Source organism: Brassica napus, chromosome C7, assembly GCF_020379485.1.
Source record: "Brassica napus cultivar Da-Ae chromosome C7, Da-Ae, whole genome shotgun sequence".
Lineage (NCBI taxonomy): Eukaryota > Viridiplantae > Streptophyta > Magnoliopsida > Brassicales > Brassicaceae > Brassica > Brassica napus.
In genome coordinates this window covers 37072939-37094296 of record NC_063450.1, presented here as the reverse complement: position 1 = coordinate 37094296, position 21358 = coordinate 37072939, and the positions used below count along the sequence as shown (strand labels likewise).

Genomic DNA, 21358 nt, shown 5'->3' with positions numbered 1-21358 from the left:
GAGAAAGGTATTCCCCTTGTGCCGGAGAATATGGACTTTGTTAGTTTCTCATTGTTTCTCAAAGTTCAAGAATGTTCTGAGTGCAAAGGAATGATGCATAGACATAAAAAAGTGACAATTTTCATCATAAGGGAGTGGGGAAAGACACACGCTGTTATATGGACAGTGTTGGAAGAAAAACAGGAGTGCCAGATTGAGTACATTATCAGCCGAGGGACTAAGTTAAAATATTGCATCTTACTTTTTGGTGGTTTGTTATCAATTTGTCTCTTTTCTTTCTACTTTTTTCTTATTTTCTTAAAGCTTTTGGTGTATTCGTTTTTTATACTTTATGACTTTAGCTTCGTGATTCTATTTGGGACTGAAATATTTAAATACTAGTGGTATTCCGGTGCGCGCCGGGTTCATATGTTTTATTCTTACATGAATTTACAATTTATTTTATGATCTTAGTAAATAGAATATGTTCAAAAATATGAAAATGAAAATATATTGAATGAGAATGATATATTTTTCCGATCTATTTGATAGTGGTTAGCGACTATAAGCTATTACTTTGTTTTGAAGTTGATTAGTTCAGAGTGAAATAGCATAAATGGTTGTGACTAATCGATTCAATAAAAGTAGAATAAAAAACCGTTAGTCGTAACAAAATTAATTTACTTGAAATTTAAACATAAAGTAAAGTTGATATTTTATTTAGAGAACATACTTATACTGTTAAGTACCATGTGGACAATATATAGAATGAACGGTATTTGAATCTTTATTTTATTTAAGTACCAGATAGTACCTACCGACAGGTGAGCAAATGAGTAAATAATATAAATATTATTTAAATGTAGCAAACTTTTGAAATTTTAATTTTAGTTTAAAATAATATTAAATTTTACTATTTCTTATTTTTTCAAAAAAATTGCTATATAGCCCATGGCTAGGCAAACTTTTGAAATTTTAACTTTAATTTAAAATAATATTAAATTTTACTATTTCTTATTTTTTCAAAAAAAATTGCTATATGTTTTATTATTCCATTTAGAGATTATATACTTGTTCGACCATTAATGTTTTCATGAAAATGGATATGTTTTAATTTTTTAATTTATTAATTTTTTTCTTCTAATTTGACTATGATAATAAGAATAAATTTAAAAAAAAAACAATTGTGGTCAAAATGGTCCCAAATATTTCTTTACATTGATAACCGAGTAGTAACAGATTAGCGCGACAAACTTAACTTATTAAAAGCAGTGACATGGTTTAAGAAAAATATCTTAGTTCAAACTTGTTAATCTCATTGTTTCTCTTCTTCTTTGTGGAGCGCCCTTCCTCCAGAACTGCTGCATTCTCTCATGTATTCTTGTCAGCTACATGTGACTCATTTGGTTCACTTGGAGCAACTGTTTTCCCATCACCATTCCATCAGCAGTGCTTCCTCTATTGTCCGAGTCCCTTATGTTCTCACATGGATGACTTCTTTTCACAGCTCTACACCGTGCATGTAATCACCGGGTTATCATTGCCACCCTAGCGCATTTAGCATAATGCTTTTGCGATTGGTGTAATTGCAAATTTGCGTACCGGTGATTGTAGGTATGACATTGTTATTTTTTGACATTGTTATTGTAGGCATGACATTGTTATTTTCACATTTTTCCAACTTCACAATCATTAACCTTTTATGTCTAAGTTGTAATCTGCGCTTGGTATTTTGTTAACAAAGTTCGAATAGTTTTTATTTATTTAAGATTAACGTTCATCAAATCTGAATTTAGTAACACACCATTGCAAAAACTTACTAATAAGTGAAGATATTATAATAATTATAAAATTGTCAAATAAATTAAATAACTTAGTTATTTTTTTTATATAAATAGATAGTTTTCATATATTTTTGTTCTCGATAAATTGTTTTAAGAAATGTCTGATTCATGTGTGGGTGTATGGGGTCTTCGAGTTGCACTCGGAAAGGTTTAACTTAATTAATGGAAAATTGCAATAGGAGGTAAAGGTGTAAACAGAAGCAGTATTTAGGGAAAAACATAAGCAATAGGAATGCATGTGATCCATATTATCTTCAGGTACATGTAGTTAAGGAATTTCTTCATCTGCTCGTAGTAAAAGTACCGGTTGCAATGTTTGTCCATGTCATTGATGTGGCACCTACTTGACGGTTTGAGGAGCTCCGTATTAGTGATATATCAAAAACTCAACTCGGAGCAGTGAAGATGCATTATTTACATCAAAATATTTTGAAGAGAATTAATCTACCTGACATTTGAGTTCAAGCTCTTGGTTCCTTAGCAGTGGACAATGCTCCAGCCATAGTGCTTGAGATGTCGCCCATCTCTCTGAATCCGATCAAGAGCATCGCCGAGCTGGAGGCCAACATTATATAAATCTGATTTAATATTATTATATATAATCATATGAAGTATATGCAAAAAAAAATTGTAGAACAGTTACCGAATAGCCTTCTCAAGCAATGGGGTCATCTTCATCAATCATATGATAAGACTTTGTCAAGACAATGTTCTTAAAATAGGCATCTAAGTTAAAAAAAAATCTCAAGTTTGAATCCCTTATCAGTGTAGGACCATTTAACATCTTTGACCTGACGTTACGGACATCAAGCTATAGTTATTGTCCATGGTAATGATTGGGAGTTTTGCATACAAAATGAATACCATAATTGCATATAGAGTACCTCCTTAGAATTAATATCATTGTTCTTCATTGCCGTCAGCAAGAATATTGGAACTCCTTTGTCTGCGGTAGAACACATGGACACATATTAAATTGTTTTATCTTCCCATAATACCAAAATAAAAATAAATACAAAGAAGAAGAACACACTGTACTTGAAGTTACTGATGTTAGGAGTTTTCAAATCTCCTAAGACAAATGTTGTAGTATAGTGATTGTCGAACCAGTTCTGAGGGATATCAAAGCGCCGAGAATGCAAGTACTCACTTAATCTAAGTGCAACCAATGATTTAGATGGGTTTTAAACTACTACTAATACTAGAAAACAATAACAGAATGATACTTTCTTGACTAAGGGAAAAGAGAACTCATGGGCATAGGGATTAGACCTTGGGTGATCAAGTATCGAACTAAGGATGACAAATGATCAATCAAACTATCAACCTTAAGCCTAGACACAATTCTAAGCAAGCTCTATGTCTAGATGAATGCTCATTTGCTAACATATCTCAAACATCAAATGTCTTTGGTTGAATAATATGAAAGCAATCATTACTAACAAGTCTATTAGCTATTTTTATCACCTTTAACAACATATGTCTTTGGCAAAGTATACTAAAAGCCTAGGAGAGTTGTCTCAGACATTTCATCAAACACCTTTTGGGTGGGAAATGTCTATTGATCAATTTTTTGAGTGGCCAACTCTGAAGATGCATTATGAATACTCTACTAGCAAGGAACAAGAATGATCTACACTAAAACATCCTAGAACTAACCTAATCACCCTTAATCTCCCTAACCCATGAATTCAAAAAGTGATTAATCACTAATCTCCATGATTCCTCTTAAACCCATATTGGATTTCAGATTAATCATGTAGAGAAATAGATAAGAAATCAACAAGAACACAAGATGAACGCAATGAAATCTGAATCAAAAGAAGTTTTTACTAGTTCTTCTCTCTAGAAAAGAGATTATCTCCTCCACTGACTTACAAAAGTACTTAACTTAGGTTTAGAAAGTGTAAAAACATCAAAACAAATGACCAAAAGGCCCCTGAAATAACATAAAAATCGTCCAAGCAAAACACGCGGAGTGACCTAGCATAGTCGCTCCAGGAGGTCACTCCCGACGCGTTTCTTTGTGTCTCGACCCGTCAAAACGCGAGTGACTTGAGCTGGTCGCTCTGGCTGGGAGTGACTTGAGCTAGTCGCTCTGGCTGGTCGCTCTGGCTGGGAGCGACCTCGGTAGGTCGCTCTGAGAGGTCACTCTGCGATGCTCGACCAGGATGGATATGCCTCTAGTAAATTGATCATAACTCCTTCATTACATCTCCAAATGACTTGAAACCACTTCCATTAGAAATCTAACTCAATTTTCTGTGTCTCCACAAAATCTTAGCAACAGGAGATTTCTCTAAAGGCTCCATCCATGCTCATCTTTCACCTCCTTTTGGATCACAATGCTCCCAAACATCTCAAATCACTCCATGGCACACTCCAACACCTAATAAGGACAATGAATGCAAAATGCAACCTAGACATGGCTAAATCCTAATCTATATGATGAAAATGCTCATGGATGAATGGATAAAACAATGTAAATATGCAAGATATCAACTCCCCCAAACTTGTTCTTTTACTTGTCCACAAGTGAACTTTCTAGAACTCATAGGGAGAGAGGTTTGAAGTTGGAAGCTCATACCCAAAAGAAACACAAGTAGCACACACAATTAGCACACTCTCTTATTACACTCTAGCTTCTCTAGGCCTATCTCAACTCTTTTTGCCCTTACACTCATCATCAATCATCCACATATTCAAATCAACCAACTCTCACATTCGTTAAGCACAAAACATTAGGTGAATTCTTGCAAATGGTCAGTTGGTCCAAATCATTTGGTTGGGTAAGGGAAGGCTTTTATTCAAGTGATTCAAGAGGTTCAAAACATATGATCTTTAAGGTGGTTTACTCTCGAAACAAGTAGACTTGACATTGCACATAATATATCTAAGAAAAGGATCAACTCATGCATACAATGCCCAATCTCCATTGTTCTACCCTTTTCCCAAACATACAATTACACAATCATTCCCAAATGTCAAACCCAACTCACATCTCTCATCAAAAGATCCTAAGAACATTAACTCCTTCTCTTTGAAATCTACAAGGGATTTTTCACAACCTCAAAACATTACTTAGCTCCTAACAACTTTGCTAACCCCCCTTTTTATTTCTTTTTCTTTTCTTTTCATATTTTATTTCTTTTTTTATATTTCTTTTTTTTTAGATGGGGGCCAAGATTTTTCATAACTTGAGCTAGAGGTTTTTCTACTTATCCCAATAAGACAATTCACTTAAACACAAAGAGTCATTTCTTTTCCTTTTTCATTGCTCCCAAATCATAATCACAACTCTCACCCCCCATCTATAGCTAGACAATAGAGTGCCCAATCTAGCAAGAATGAAGATCAAGCATTGTCATTCCCGATACTCTCAACATTATGCACATGTAAGACTTTCCGAAGAAGGCCTCATTCATCAAACAATGAAAGCTTAAAAGGAGGGAAAGGTTTTGGGAGTGGTCTACCACTAGAGTTTGTCAAAATAAGATTGGCATAAAGGATGTGACAACTCAAGTGTGTATAGCCATGACTCAGTACACAAGGGACCATGAGCAAGAAGCATTAAGTTCATTCAGTTCAAATAGGGTTTGTAGTTGGCTTCAAAGACTGAGTTTCAGCAATCAACAAGTTTCAGGAAGAGTCTTCAAGGCTCGAAGCATACAAGTGTTTTTGAGAGGTGCATAAGCTACTCAGGTGCAAAGTAATGTTCTTTACAAGGCATTTCAAATCATTGCTCCCAATGCAAGTAAATGCAACCTATATGCTCTAGACTCTCCTAGAAATGCAAATGATGCAAACTAAATGAATATTTTTTTTTATGCAAATATATATGTATAATGCAATGCATGAGACTCAAAATCATCAAAGCAAACGTGATCAAATACTTGGTACCTCCCCCAAACTTAAATGACACAGTCTCTGTGTTGTCAAGGAGAGAGAAATACCCAAAAAGAGAAAACTAATATGCAAAAACGAAATGGTATATACAAGGGAAAGTAGTGGGTTACCTTCTATGGAGAATGAGTAGAGGGAGATGCTCCCTCCTCGTCGTCCTCAGGTGGTAACTCTTCAAGGTGCTCATCAGCAAGAGTGCCCATCTCTTTAATGTAGAAGGCTTGCCCGAACACAGTTGGTTTCTTCATTTTCTCCTTGATGTCAAAGTGGAGAACATGCCCTTGACCCAAATGGAGATCAATCGTGCCCTCTTTCACCTTAACAATTGCTCCTGCTGTAGCTAAGAATGGCCTTCCAAGAATCAATGGGTCTTGAGCCTCCTCACCCATCTCAAGCACCACAAAATCTGTAGGTATCTCATACCTTCCAATCTTCACAGGTAGGTCCTCTAAGATGCCCACAGGGTACTTCACTGAACGATCAGCTAACACCAGAGAGAGTCTACACTTCTTGTACTGAGTGAATCCAAGCTTCTTTGCAACAGACAAAGGCATCACGCTGACACTAGCTCCCAAATCGCAGAGACATTTCTCAAATACCATAGGTCCAAGAGCACAAGGTAGTGTGAAGCATCCTGGATCCTCTAACTTCTCTGGAACATCAAGCCTCTGGATGATGGCACTGCACTCATGGGTAAGAATCATCATGCTTTCCATTTCCTTCTTCTTTGCAGCTACAACATCTTTCAGGAACTTGTTGTATTGAGGAATCAACATGAAGCATCGATGATGGGCATTGCAACCTGAGCTTCACTCATTTGCTTTCAAACAAAGCCTTGTACTTCTCTAGCAGCTGCCTCTTGAATCTACCAGGGAATGGTAGTTTGGGTTCATAGGGAGGAGGAACAAAAGAATTCTCACTTGCTGGAGCAAGAACTTCACCATCTTTCACTGTTTTCTTCTCTTCCCCCACCTTTCCTTTACCTTTGGCTTCCACAATCTTCTCCAAGATTTCATCATTGATTTTCTCATCAACAATCACCACTTCATCATCTAAGTTGATGGCCACCTCCTCACCTAGTTTCTCAGCATCCCTGGTGAGGGTTGTAGGAGGTAACTGCTTACCACTCCTAAGGTGATAGCTTTGGCCTCCTTGGGGTTTTGGTCAGATTTTCCAGGTAGAGATCCTTGCTGGCGAGTCTGGTGAGTGTTCATGGAAGCAAACTGATTCTCTAAATTCTTGACTGTAGAAGCAAGATGTGAGAACTTGTTGTTGAGCTCATTGTAGCTCCCATCAATCTTGGAATGAAGGTTCTTCAACTCATAACCAACATGCTTCTCACTTCTAGTCTGAGACTCCAAGATTTGTTTCAGCAGGGTGTCAGTGCTGCTCTCTTGAGGAGCAGAGGAACCAGATGAGGGGTTTTGCTGAGGTTGATAGCTGCCTTGCTGGTTGTTTCGAGGCGGATAACCACTCTGTTGGTTGTTGGGATAGGATTTCTGTTGGTAGTTGTTGTACTGAAAGTTGGGCTCTTTTTTGTACCAGCTACCATTGTTGTTGATGAAACACAGCTCTTCCTGACCTTCCAAACCCTCAACCTCATGGACAACAGGTGGTGTCTCTTGGCTTGGGTTACCAACAAAGTGCAGCTGCTCTTGTGTGGCTTTATCAGCAAGGAGGATGTCTATCTTATCCTGTAGAGCTTTCAACTCCTTCCTCGTCTGCTTATCATCTGTTCGACTGCTTCTGTCGTGGTCTCCACTGTAGACTGCATCACTCTTTACCATGTTGTCAACCAGCTCCTCTGCATCTTCCTCAGTTCTCCCCAAGAAGAACCCATTGCTAGCTGTATCCAGTCTGGCCCTGTACTTAGGAAGAGCACCACGGTAGAATGTGCTCAGCAAGCTCTCCTTAGAGAAACCATGGTGTGGGCATTGAGCTTGGTAGCCCTTGAATCTCTCCCAGGCTTCACTGAATCCTTCCAAGTTCTTCTGTTGGAAACTGGAGATCTCATTTCTCAGCTTAGCAGTTCTTGAGGATGAGAAGAATTTCTCCAAGAATGCTCTCTTGCACTCATCCCAAGTAGTGATAGAGTCGCTAGGTAGAGACTTCTCCCACTGACGTGCCTTATCCCCTAAAGAAAAAGGGAATAATTTCAGCTTCAAGGCGTCCTCAGACACACCATTGGTTTTTGACAACCCACAGTAGCTGTCGAACCTATCCAAGTGATCAAATGGGTCCTCTAGAGCCAAGCCATGATACTTGTTGTTCTCGATCACGTTGAGGAGTCCTGACTTGACCTCAAAGTTGTTGGCTGCCACAGCTGGTGCTCGGATTCCGAATCTATGACCATGTGTTGGGGCGGTCGTAAGTGCCAATGGGTCGAGCTGCTCGCTGTTGGTTGTGTGGAACGTTGTTGGCATCATTTTGAGGTATGTCTGCCATATCAGTATCCAATCTCTGCAAGTGAGACTGTTGCTCTTCTTCTCGTCTCTTTCTAGCACACTCTCTCTCTAAAGCTCTGATGTCTACGGCTCTTGGAACTAGGTTTGATGGACCCTTACTCCTCAAGTTCATACACCTGTAAAGTAAAGGGAGGTGAAGAAGGAGAATCAGTAACAAAAGAAAATAAAAATGACTTAGTCTCAAGCAAGTGACTAAATCTCAATGTTTAAATCTACTCAGAATTTGGCAACGGCGCCAATTTGGTGTTAGGAGTTTTCAAGGCTCCTAAGACAAATGTTGTAGTATAGTGATTGTCGAACCAGTTCTGAGGGATATCAAAGCACCGAGAATGCAAGTACTCACTTAATCTAAGTGCAACCAATGATTTAGATGGGTTTTAAACTACTACTAATACTAGAAAACAATAACAGAATGATACTTTCTTGACTAAGGGAAAAGAGAACTCATGGGCATAGGGATTAGACCTTGGGTTATCAGGTATCGAACTAAGGATGACAAATGATCAATCAAACTATCAACCTTAAGCCTAGACACAATTCTAAGCAAGCTCTATGTCTAGATGAATGCTCATTTGCTAACATATCTCAAACATCAAATGTCTTTGGTTGAATAATATGAAAGCAATCATTACTATCAAGTCTATTAGCTATTTTAGCACCTTTAACAACATATGTCTTTGGCAAAGTATACTAAAAGCCTAGGAGAGTTGTCTCAGGCATTTCATCAAACACCTTTTGGGTGGGAAATGTCTATTGATCAACTTTTGAGTGGCCAACTCAGAAGATGCATTATGAATACTCTACTAGCAAGGAACAAGAATGATCTACACTAAAACATCCTAGAACTAACCTAATCACCCTTAATCTCCCTAACCCATGAATTCAAAAAGTGATTACTCACTAATCTCCATGATTTCTCTTAAACCCATATTGGATTTCAGATTAATCATGTAGAGAAATAGATAAGAAATCAACAAGAACACAAGATGAACGCAATGAAATCTGAGTCAAAAGAAGTTTTTACTAGTTCTTCTCTCTAGAAAAGAGATTATCTCCTCCAATGACTTACAAAAGTACTTAACTTAGGTTTAGAAAGTGTAAAAACATCAAAACAAATGACCAAAAGGCCCCTGAAATAACATAAAAATCGTCCAAGCAAAACACGCGGAGTGACCTAGCATAGTCGCTCCAGGAGGTCACTCCCGACGCGTTTCTTTGTGTCTCGACCCGTCAAAACGCGAGTGACTTGAGCTGGTCGCTCTGGCTGGTCGCTCTGGCTGGGAGTGACTTGAGCTAGTCGCTCTGGCTGGTCGCTCTGGCTGGGAGCGACCTCGGTAGGTCGCTCTGAGAGGTCACTCTGCGATGCTCGACCAGGATGGATATGCCTCTAGTAAATTGATCATAACTCCTTCATTACATCTCCAAATGACTTGAAACCACTTCCATTAGAAAGCTAAATTAATTTTCTGTGTCTCCAAAAAATCTTAGCAACAGGAGATTTCTCTAAAGGCTCCATCCATGCTCATCTTTCACCTCCTTTTGGATCACAATGCTCCCAAACATCTCAAATCATTCCATGGCACACTCCAACACCTAATAAGGACAATGAATGCAAAATGCAACCTAGACATGGCTAAATCCTAATCTATATGATAAAAATGCTCATGGATGAATGGATAAAACAATGTAAATATGCAAGATATCAGTTACTTTCTTTATGTGGTTCTTCCTCTTCTTTGTCCACCTTTGTATCTTCTAGAGTTGGTTCAACCTTCGTAGTTCTATTGACAAGCTTATAATGCTGTGCATTGCAAGATACCAAGTTAGAATTCAAGAGGAAGTTAATATATATAACACTGCTGGGAATAGTTGAGGTAAAAAGCCTTTACACAGATGCCCATAGCTTTTCATTGCTTAGATTTATTTTTTAAGATTTTAACAAATGATATAAACACGATCCCACATGAAACTCTCACATATTACTCCCAAATACCTTGGCATACTAAGCTAATACAACTTTTCATATTTGGATTCAAAAGCAGTACGACTTCCGTCTTGTGCTACACGATAAGGGGAGATGAAGCCTTGTAGCATTGAACCTAAGTAAATGAAATTAGTCAGGGTCTTTGATTCTCTAATAGGAAGAATATACGAATAGTAAATAGCATCTTACCTGTTTGTTGATGAATAACATCTCTACATAAATCCGGAGAAGTTCCCATAAAAGGATAAGCTTGGAGATGATCTTGGCCTTTCCCAACCCATGAGGAACGACATGGAAGAACACGATGGAGGGTTCCGTCAGCCGTTGATTTTGATGTCTTCTTAGCCATGGATCCGATAGATTCTTCACATTCTGAGCCTCCATGAATCTCAACAAACAGACCTCGGCTGTGTCTGAGCAGCAGCAAGCTTTTAAATCGGCAAGCAAGATGAATGAATACGCCATTGTTGAAGTTAGTTATTAGCGGAGCTAGAGACCATCCTTGTCAATTTTATAGAGTTGGTGCTGTGCATTGCTGGGAGCTTGCAGATTTATAGGAGAGCTTCCGCTGGTTACTTTGGAAGAAGGAGAGATCGATTAACTCATAGAGAATGGGATAATGACATAAATGCATGAAGTTAAGGAACAAATAAATGGAAACTCGCACCGTTACTGAAATTTCCTCGGATGGGGTATCGTCTGAAAAGAAGGGAAGCGACGACAGAGATCACTTTCTCGATTTCCTAAAATGTTCAAACCCTATCTATATTGGGCATGAACAAAAGGATATTACAGAAGCCCGAACAAAGGCCATGCCTACCTATAAACGTCAACAAATCGATGAGTCCATTCATTTTTTGTTTACGGAAAAAAAAAAAGCTGTATAATGAGAAGATGTCAGGTGGCGGAATTTGCCTCATTCTAAGATGACGAGGTGGAGGGCCGAGAAGAGAGAAAAGTATCTTTTATTATTATAGATATTATGTTTTTTTTCTTGTAACTAGTTTTTTTTCACATTTTCGGCTGCGATTTATATGTGATGGATAGCTCCACATGTATGTACTCATTTATTAATCTCAAATTGATCAATCAAGCGTAAGCAATCTTAAAGACCAAGGTCTCTTGATCCTTTGGTATGTTTTTCTTCTTATTTGATTTTGGATAAGAACCGGTCTTTGGGCAAAGTTCATGAGAATTCTGTATGTATCTTCGTCTGGCCGTTCTTCATACCGACATTATCGCTGGTAATTGATCCTCCTCCCATCAGGAACAACTTAACCATCAAACTTAAAACATTCCTATGGTTATCATCAAATATCAATAAACTAAAATTTTAGGTACTCGTTGGAAAATCAGTTAAGCACATATTTCATCAGTTTTTCAATAATTACGTCAAAAAGTCTTTTTAAAAAAAAAATGGAAGGCATTTTCAATTTTACTGTAAAATTTATTAATTTGTTAAAGAATTTTTTACATCAAGAGGCATTTTATCATTTTTCAATTACATCCAAAGCCGCAATGCACTTGTAAGACACTTACTCATGGAACCTACAAAGAGAATATACAGATTTGCCCTTAATGAAAAGAAAATTAGATAGTTTTTAAACTATAGGAAAGAGAAAGTGTGTTTCTTTATTTTTATTTAATGTACTTCTTAATATTTTGTTTTTGCTTATTTTTAAATTAAAAATACATATAACAAATTTTGTTGATATAATAAATTATGTTTTTTTATCCTCTATAATTTGATATCCACTTTGATATGTTTTTTTGTTATATTTTAAAAAATCTAGTTGTACACGTATTCAATGATTGTGTTATGGATGAGTGATATGTGGATGTTTGAAGACCGTGGATAACTACATGTTGAATATAAGCATGGAAAGACACATGTGGATGAGTGTCGGAAGATAATGTAGACGGGTAAGCATGGATGAGTAAATATGGACGGCTATTTGTGGATGAGTAAAATTATGATTAAAAATCATAATTTAGCATACTACATATCTCATGGTGGAGGATTGTGACGAGCTCAAACCAATGCAGCTTCACCAAGCTCATCCACGACGATGTTGATCTCGGAATCAATGGTGTGGCTCACCGGGAAGATGAGCTGACTCGTTTTGACCTATGGTTTTGGAGGAGGAGCTGACTCGTTTTAACTTTTTGGTTTGTTTAGTTTTGTTTTCATCACTCAAGCTTGTTTTATTTCCCTAGACATGTATGTGGTCGTAATTGGTTTGAAGTTATTAATTTGTTCATCTTTGATATCGTGGACACATTGACATCCATATCATAGCCTTTCAATATATTACATTTTTTTAATCAATGTTTAGTGTTTGAGTTACTACTCTATCCATCACATCAAGCTTCAATTTTCTATCCACAAATCTAAGAGATCTCTCTTGTTCTTTATTCATGGTTATGTTAGTGTCCATATCCACAACATAATCAAAATATTATTTCCTGTCCACAGACAACCATTGTTGTTGGGGTTGTGTCATTAAACTCAGCTATTGTGGAGCTTGCTCTGATGAAACTTCTGAAATTTTTACACTCATTTCCGTCCACGCATTACCCGTCCACACATCATCCGTCCACGCATCAAATGTCTATTAAAGGCAAAGTTGTCCACAGTTTATTGGTAGCCCACAACAAAGTGTCTCACATGTAAGAAGTGACTCTGAATGTAAAGATAAATCAAAAAATGGCCTAGAGACTCTAACTAATAATGTTTTATTTAGGAAAAGTAAATATGTTCTTAATTTATATGTACAATTCTAAAACATTAATTGATAAAAATGGAGGAGTTTAGAGCATTCTTATTGAAAATTCTCACAAAAGGGTTCTCAATTCATGTATATATTTATCCATGTATATATATAAGTATTAGTTTTTAGTTATGAGTATCTCAAAATTATGAGAAAGCCTAACTCAAAATATCTGAACTGAGATATGTATTTTGGATTGAATTTTCCAAATTTTGAGATACCCAATCCAATTGTTTATTATATTTTTATTTCATAATTTATTGATAACTTTACTTATATACTATTGATATGGTTGTTCTTAGCCAAACAAAAAAATTACAGCAAAGTAGGTAAATAAATAACAGCTTAAAAGAGTATAATTTTAACTACTCTTGTTTAATTTTCCTCTTCGCATTGTTCCGACTGGTAAACTCGAACTCACGTTGGAATTTGTTTTCTACACGAAAATACGCAAAGCCAAAGAACTAAAAGCAAAAAGTCCAAAAACAATCTTAACAGAACAGTAACTTGCAAGCAACAGATTGAGATATCTTAAAGGACACATCCTTAAAGACCATCACATTTGCCCCTCCTTACCCCCCAACAAAAGTGACGCTTCTTTTCTGTCTTCATAAAAATGACACACACTCCAAACCACCGCTGTAAAGTGAATCTAACGATTATTCGACTTGTAAAAATAAAAAGAAAGAACACAAAAGCAAAACTGTGAACAAAGATCAAAAGATGGGCTCTACAAACATAACAACTTATTAGGAAACAAATGGATTAAAAAACACATACAACAATGTTAACCAGATGATACTGGCAAACTCTAAAAAGCTTTTTAACTTTTAACCAACTTATTATAACCTGTTTCCTTTTTCTGGTCCTCTACCAATACAGAGATGATTGTATTCAAATTGAAATTTTTTTGTAAAGAAAAACAAATACGGAAGAAGAAGCATAAAGGGGTTGGAGAGAGAGCTTGGAACCTTCAATGGAGTCTTTTAGACCCATCAACAAGAATCTGGGAGGGTCTTCAAATGCTGTTTCAGCAACCCATCACTGCACAATTGTACACGAAGTTAGGAGAATGTTTCCTATCAAGCAACGTCCACTGCGGTGGATCACCGTCCCTCGGTATCCATGAATTCAGCTCTATAAACCCACCTCCCGAGTACTTTGGTCCACCTATAACTATCAACCTCTCCCCACAAGCTCTAAAAGCAAGTCCCCATCCGTTAACCGAGCCTGCTCTCTCAGGCAACCTCCCAATAGTCAACCATTTCTTCTTCTCCTTATCATACTTCCTCACCTCCATGTCCGCGTGATCAGCAGCGTACAATTGGTTATCCACAACCGCAACAAGAGGCGGTGCTTCAGCCGCTGGCCGCGCATCAGCCTGATCAGCACGGCTTCTTGGAGGCGACAAGTCAGGGACTTCAGTCCATTTCTTGGCCTCAAGGTCATACTCTTCGCCGCACGTCAAGGCTTTGGCATCAGCACCGCCTATTCCACCAATGACATAGAACCTCCCATCCATGAAGACCCCTGAACACATCTTCCTCGGATTGTTCATCCGAGGAAGAGTCACCCAAGTCTGAAGCTCGGAGTTGTACATCTCAGCGAAGTCAAGAATCTTCCCCTGAGAATCACAACCGCCAGCGAATATAGCAATCTCTCCGAGACTAGCGGAACCGAACAAACACCTCGGAGAGTTCATCTTCATACCAGAGGACCAAGAATTAGTTAGAAGGCTGTATCTGTATATTACATGAGAAGAGAAATCATCTTTTCCTAAGACGAGAAGATCCGTGCCGACGGCTAAAGACTCCTTGTCTGCACACATGAAGGTGACACTAGAAGGCATCGTTGGCAGCTGCATCCACCTTCTCTCTACAGGGTCGAAGGCAACCCACTCCAAGAGCTGGCAAGAGAAGTAAACCCAATGCTCCACGAACCCATTTTGCCGTCTTAGCTTATAGATATCTCCACTCTTCACCAAAGAACGGAAGTTTCTACTCAAGGAAGCGATGGAGCCGTAATCAGACCGCGAGCAGCGGATCAGACAGTCGATGGAGTTGTCCCGACCAATCTCGTTGATAAGAGAATGTGAATCAGACGAATCACCACCGTTGTTGTTGGAATCACCTTGCTCTTGCTCCTGAATAGACCCATCTTCAGAATAGTCAGAAGAATCGCTATCGTATGTAATAGAGAAACCCATTAGTTTAAGCGACTTGGTGCCTCTGATCTCACCAACAACCTCCAAAGCTCTCTTCTTGCCGTTGCTGAGCTTATTGTCGTCGTCATCCTGTGGAAACATGAAAGACTTGGACCAGGTTGATTCGGAGAAAAGCCTTGAACTCAAACACGAATCTGGTGATCGATTCTCCAACATGTCTTCAAAAAAAGCTACGATTCAAATCAATCTCGCTCGGCTTGAATTAAAAGTCCTCGAATTTCGAATCTAGATCAAAAACCCATATGAGAAACGGATTCAGATTCGAGTAATCACCTAAATCAAAATCAGTAATCGAGGACAGAGCAACCCACCACAACACACGCGCAAAGTCGCGAGCTTTCGAGTCCAGATCTCCAGATTTCAATCCAATTTCACGAGAGAGGGAGAAAGAATCAAACCCGGAAGCTTAGAACAGCGAAATCTTCGATCCCGATCTGTTCATGATTCCTTCTGCTGGAGAAGAAAGTGAGAAAATCCTTTTGAAGAATGCAACAAAAGGGGTTTGTTTGTTTTGTTTGGTTAATTAATAATTAACAGATTGTTAAAGAGAGAGAGAGAGAGCTTACGAGATTGGATTAAAGAGAAGAAAATAGTACTAATAATCAAATTTAAAAATCTGAGCAGTTTCTGTTCTTCGCGTTTTATCGATGTCGTCTCTGCGAATCAGAGTGAAGCTTTCTTTGGTTTTCTCAGCGGCTCCTCAAAGTTAAAACTCTTTCGACGAACTATTCTTTCTCTCTCTCTCTTGTTTATTCCTCTTTTGTTAACTTTTTAACAATTATAATATGCAAAAACAGAATAATTCTTAAATTATTTACAACAACTATTCCTATTATTGTAAAAAGAATTGAAAATTAATTAATTGAGAAGGGCCAATACACCTACACAAAAAAAACTATCTCAACTAACGCTAATTATGTCTTTTTCCATAGACTAGATTTGGTTTAGTTTACTTTTTATATCTTGAAAGTATATTATAAGAAAGGAGAAAACGGAAGGCCTAAACGATTAGCCACTTTTAAAATTTAAAATACATTTATTTTATTTCATTTGTAGAAAGGCTTAGTCGTCTAGCTTGTTTACCTCATTAGTGACGTTTTGGAATCATTTTCCGAAAACAATCGCTATTCATATTTTTGGTACTTATGATGATTGGATAATTGGAAAAATAATGAAAATATTTAGTGCCAAAAGGACCATGAAAATTAAATTGGAATGTATTTTTTGTCGAGGGTGGGGAAATAAGGAAAAAGAAACAATCTACTTTTCAGCGTTGAATGCAGATGTTCAGAGTACTTCCAGCTGTTAGTTTTCAGTGGTCAAAAGGAATTTAATTACCAGCAGAAAAAGTTGTTTACAAATCCCACGTTATTGAATTTTAATATTATTTTATTATGAAAGTACATTACAGCGAGACAAATAGATATATCTATCTCATCAGTATTAAAAAAATCTCTTGAAATGTTTGAATTTTTATTTCTGTAATGTAATTTACATACAGTCTAATCTACACTTAGTGGATTTTTTTTTGCTAAACTCACTTAGTGAATCATTGATTTAAGTTATGACTGCAAAGTGCAAATGATTTGATCTCTTTTTCTTATGAGCAACATATATCTTCTCAGATTGTTTTTGCTCTGGATGATGTGCGAGGTGAACCATATCACAACAAATTCTGGAAAATGTAAAAATATATGACTTACCCATTTACTTTGTAACTTTGGAGTTACAATTGTATTGTTATCAGTATGCATAAGTAAACGATTCTTGACAAATATAACTAGAAAATTACAATAAACAAAGACTATAGTTCCTTAATTAGTTGTATACATGTTCAGTGATATACAAAAAGAAAAACATGTTATTTTCAAATTTGACATCATAAACATACTAAAATACGTCAAAAAAAACATACTAAAAAACATAATATATATATATAATAAATTAATAACCTTGACATAACGATGTAACACACTAAGGCATTTTTACTCTGGACATTTGGAGAGATCTTAGAGCATCTGATTCGCTAAAAATTTTTTTTCTGATTTAAAAAAAAGGAAAAAAAAAAAAAAACCGCACTAATCGCGGACTGTCACGTGTCGGTGGGGGTCTGCAAACAGTGCAAAAAACACACAACATACGTTTTTTATTGTGCACACTTTGTATACGGTTTATTCCAAAATCGTGGACCCTTCTTTAGAAACGCGCGTCTCTGCGATGCAGATGCTCTTAGAAGCCAAAGGTTAGAAACTTTCATGGTTTTCAGGAAACAAACTCTTACACATTTTCACAAAAAAAAAGAAAAAAAAAATATTAGACATTTTTTTGCACGAATTAGCGAATACTATGAATAAATCGAACTATGGATTACATTAATTGAAAACTTTCTCTCTCAAACCCTTCTCTCTTAACTTTCTCTCTCGACATCAGCCTCCGTGACCTCTGGCGCGTGTGTCCTACCGCCACCGTCGGAGGGTTTCTCTTCCCATTCGCCTTGTTTTGCCTCTTCTTCCACCTCCGTCTATCCCTCTGATATGTCGACTCCCTCTGGAGAAATAGCGCCGCCGGCGAAAGCTTCCGGGGCTGGATCCGGTGTTCGTTCTAGATTTCTGGAGATGTCACGAGGTTGGTGAAACGGATGTGGTTAAGTGGTCGGATTTTTAGGGTTCTTTGTGGGTTCCAAGTTTTCCCCTTTCTTGGCTCATGTTGTACAAGACGCGGCGCGTGGTGGCGATTTCGGGGCTCCTCCTCCAGATCCGGTGTAAGTTCTATCAGATCTACTCCATATGGTCTGGTGTGAGATGAGGTAATGGTGTTTGGTATGGGATTTCTCCTCGGCGTCTTGGTGGATCTCAGCCTCTCCTCCCATTGTCATGAGAGCTTTGGAGATTTCACTACTCGAAGGCGCGCTCTTAGGTGGTGGTTACCGGTGCGTGCCAGTGCCCCTACCGTTAGGCGCATGGAGATCTGATGAACTGAAGCACGGTGTGGTCGTCTATGGCCCATTCGTCACAGTTGGGATGATCTCCTTCTCATCTCTGAAGTTTCTGTCAGGTTCCTACTCCAGTTCACGGGTGTTACTGCCGGCTAGTTTTCATTGGTGTTCGCCCTTGTTCTTCACGGAAAGATAGTCGTCTCCTTGCTACCGGAGCGACCACAGGCGTTGTGAAGCCAACTGCCTTTCGGTTCTCGATAGCAGCAAGTGGTGAGGATGGTGTCAGCTCGGGTTGTCTCCGTTTTGCAGGTTTCCTCGGTGGTACTACTTGTCGAGCGGGCATTTCCCAGTGTCGAGGCTATTTCATTTGAATTTCTTCGATAGTACCGGTTTGTTTAGCGTGTTCAGGTCCAAAGAGCCATCTGGAGTTAGTAGCAGTTGCTGTCTCGGGCCCGTCTTCTTGCTTGTTCTCAAGTTATTTCGTATTGTAATTATCGGCTCCAAACTTCATCGTCAAAGAACGGAATTCTAGCTAACGGGTTCGGAGCCGATCTTTGGGATTCCCCATGACTAGGGCTTAGACGAGAGAGACGGTTGAGTTGGGGATGGCGGTTCCCTCCAATGGTAATCTCTGTTTTCGATCTTCTGAGTCTTGGTCAATGGTGTGAAGACAGAAGTGTCGGGTAGTCCTCAAATTTGTGTGTCGGCGCCTTTTTAAGAAGGAAGTGAAGAGGCAGTGGTCGGCTTGCCTTTCGGTTAAGTCGGCGTCGTTGGCCGCGGATCTACGAGGGACCGGGAACGGACCCTTGCGCCTAGATTTTTTTCGTCCCACTGTTTTTAGCCTACTTTTTCTTGTACCTTAGTGATAAGCCTAATCTATTGCTGAGGATTGTTGTTTCTTCGTCGGTTAGCCAGAAGCCTTGTTCCGGTGCCTAGTTATGGGTTGTGTTTTTATTATTAATATTAATCATAAAAAAAAAAAAAAAAAACTAAAAGCAATATGTATTTTTCAGGGACATATAAGTGTTTTCTCTTGTTGCTTTTAAATCGTCCACTTTCCAAATGGTCTCATGAAGTGAGTGGATAGAAGAGTTTGTAAAAGAGCTGTCTCCACGTGAGGTGATTCTTTTTTATTTCTTCACGTTCTTCCCATATTTCCACATCTATCTTTTAATTCGATGGTAACATTCTTGATTAACATTATAAAATACTCAAATTATTCTTTTATCAAGTTTAAAGACATATTTTAATTAGTTATCCATGACAGCCCCATTCTTATAAATGTAATCACACTACCGTTCTATTCATTCACCTATCGACAGAGAAAAACAAAATCGCCAACCAATCACTACGATATACAATTTTTTTTGGTCATCTAATCTAATCTAGTCTATAATCTAATCACTACGTTAAACAATATTTTTAACCATTTAAGGAAGAAAAAAAAACAATAATTTTAACCACAGACCTCTCTTTTTTACCATGCATTTATATAACCACGCACCTCTGGTTATCTATATTATTAAACCCTTTAACAAAAAAAAAAAAGGTTATCTATATTATTAATTTCGTAATTTGAGAAACGACGAAGGAATATTTTCAGGCGCTTATTTATTTTTTTCTCAAATAAAATAAAAAATCTCAAGCGCCAGCTTTCGACGCGTTCGGCGTCAAGGAGATGCAAGAGATGACGTGCCAAGTTATGGTACATGTTTTTTCTCTTTATTTAGGTCAAGGCCGCGTTCAACACGTGCTCTTTCTAGAATGTAATTTGTTAACAAATTTGGTATTAATCAACTTTATTACCAGTTAAATTCCTTATCCACATACGTACTGTATATAGATATCTTGTGATCCACCGTAATATCCTTTTACCATTAACCATATAATTTATTTGTATTCAGACTAAATAATCCATTTTTCTGTTACAAGATTTTAAAGACCGAGTTAGGCATGCTTTTGTCGACTATCTTGTCTCGGTAGAAACTTTTGATTAGGACAATGTAAGAGTAGTGTGAAAATATGGTCAATGGAGATTTCTAAGCGAGTCATTTATGTTAAAATGATAAATACTTTTTCCGTTTCAAACAAATCTATATTTAAAAAGAAATTATTTCAAAAAGATATATGTTTTACATTTTTAATGCATAAATTAATTGTAAATTGTAAACTTAAAAAACATAATGGTCATAATGATATTTATAAAGATTTTATTGGTTAAAAGTTGTGGGAACAGTTTATAAGGAAAAATAATGCAATGGAAACTAAAATCTGATATGTTTTCTTAATAAGTGTAAAAAATCTAAAACATGTATTTTTCTGAAATGGTAGTATATAAGAAAAAAATAAACGAAGATCTCACATAAAAAAATTTATACTCATGAGAGATTCATAGTAAAGTTGTCATCATTTAATTGCGTTTTTCATCATATAATTAGTCTAGTGTTATAGTTTAAAATAAAACCATACAATTAAACTATAGCAAAATAAGACTATTATACTGATAAGAAACTCCATGTCCTGTGAGTTTCACCCAAACAACGTAAGAAGAGAATAATTTAAGTGAGTTAATTTGATTGTTTGGACTAAAAAAAATTTGAAATCGAATACCGTCGATATGGAATAAAACTAGTTGAATATAATCTAGTTTTGGATTTGATGATATGATTATGAACTGAGCCTAAAGTTTATTAAATAAATAGATAGCAGTTTAGTTAGTTATTTGTTTCAGAATTAATTACAAAGAGGAAATATAATTTAGTTATCAACTTACAATTTGCAAAGTATCTTTGAATGTAGTCGACAAATCGAGTCAAAATGAGAGAAGAACAAACGAATGTGAATATTGAAAAGTAGGCATGATAAGTTTGATTAAACACGTTTGATAGGACTCAAAAAACACCTAAACCGGTCTGATATACAATTATAAGAGGTATGAAAAACAAACACTAGAAACACGTCCATTGATAATCTCTATTGCGAATTTATCATCTACAGATATTCAATTTTGATATCTCGTGAAAATATTTTAATCAATATTTGAAAATTTTACCTATAAACTTAACAAATACGTACTTTAATATGTTTATTCACTATTTAAAAATCATATATTTAAATTTTATTTTGATTATGTCATCAATTTCAAATAATAAGTTGAAGAAATGCTTTAAATCTATAGAACACAAACTAACATATTTAATTTAATTTTAACTATTAAAGAATGAAAATTAATTGTGAATAAATTTACAATTCT

The 21358-nt window shown here is 37.0% G+C and overlaps 1 protein-coding gene and 1 non-coding gene across 4 annotated transcripts; one reads left to right on the top strand and one right to left on the bottom strand.

The window, feature by feature from the left end:
- The first annotated feature begins 7643 nt into the window (after positions 1-7643).
- On the top strand, positions 7644-7750 carry LOC125590805. The gene has a single exon (XR_007326807.1). It is a non-coding gene; the product is annotated as a small nucleolar RNA R71 (small nucleolar RNA).
- A 5920-nt stretch (positions 7751-13670) lies between these two features.
- Positions 13671-16018, bottom strand: LOC106411133 (F-box/kelch-repeat protein SKIP11). 3 transcript variants are annotated; one of them, XM_022706184.2, is made up of 3 exons: positions 15737-16018; positions 15482-15646; positions 13671-15395 (listed from the first exon to the last, which is right to left on the bottom strand). In XM_022706184.2, the coding sequence occupies exon 3, from the start codon at positions 15324-15326 to the stop codon at positions 13977-13979; it is 1350 nt and encodes a 449-aa protein (XP_022561905.2). In that variant the 5' UTR covers positions 15327-15395; positions 15482-15646; positions 15737-16018; the 3' UTR covers positions 13671-13976. The 3 variants fall into 3 exon arrangements, with proteins under 3 accessions (XP_022561905.2, XP_013707278.2, XP_013707280.2); XM_013851824.3 differs by having other exon boundaries at positions 15482-15623; XM_013851826.3 differs by having other exon boundaries at positions 15482-15620.
- Between the last annotated feature and the right edge of the window lie 5340 nt (positions 16019-21358).

Coding starts and splice junctions, on each gene's coding strand:
- LOC106411133 (XM_022706184.2), bottom strand. CDS start 15,326: ATGTTGGAGAATCGATCACCAGATTCGTGTTTGAGTTCAAGGCTTTTC.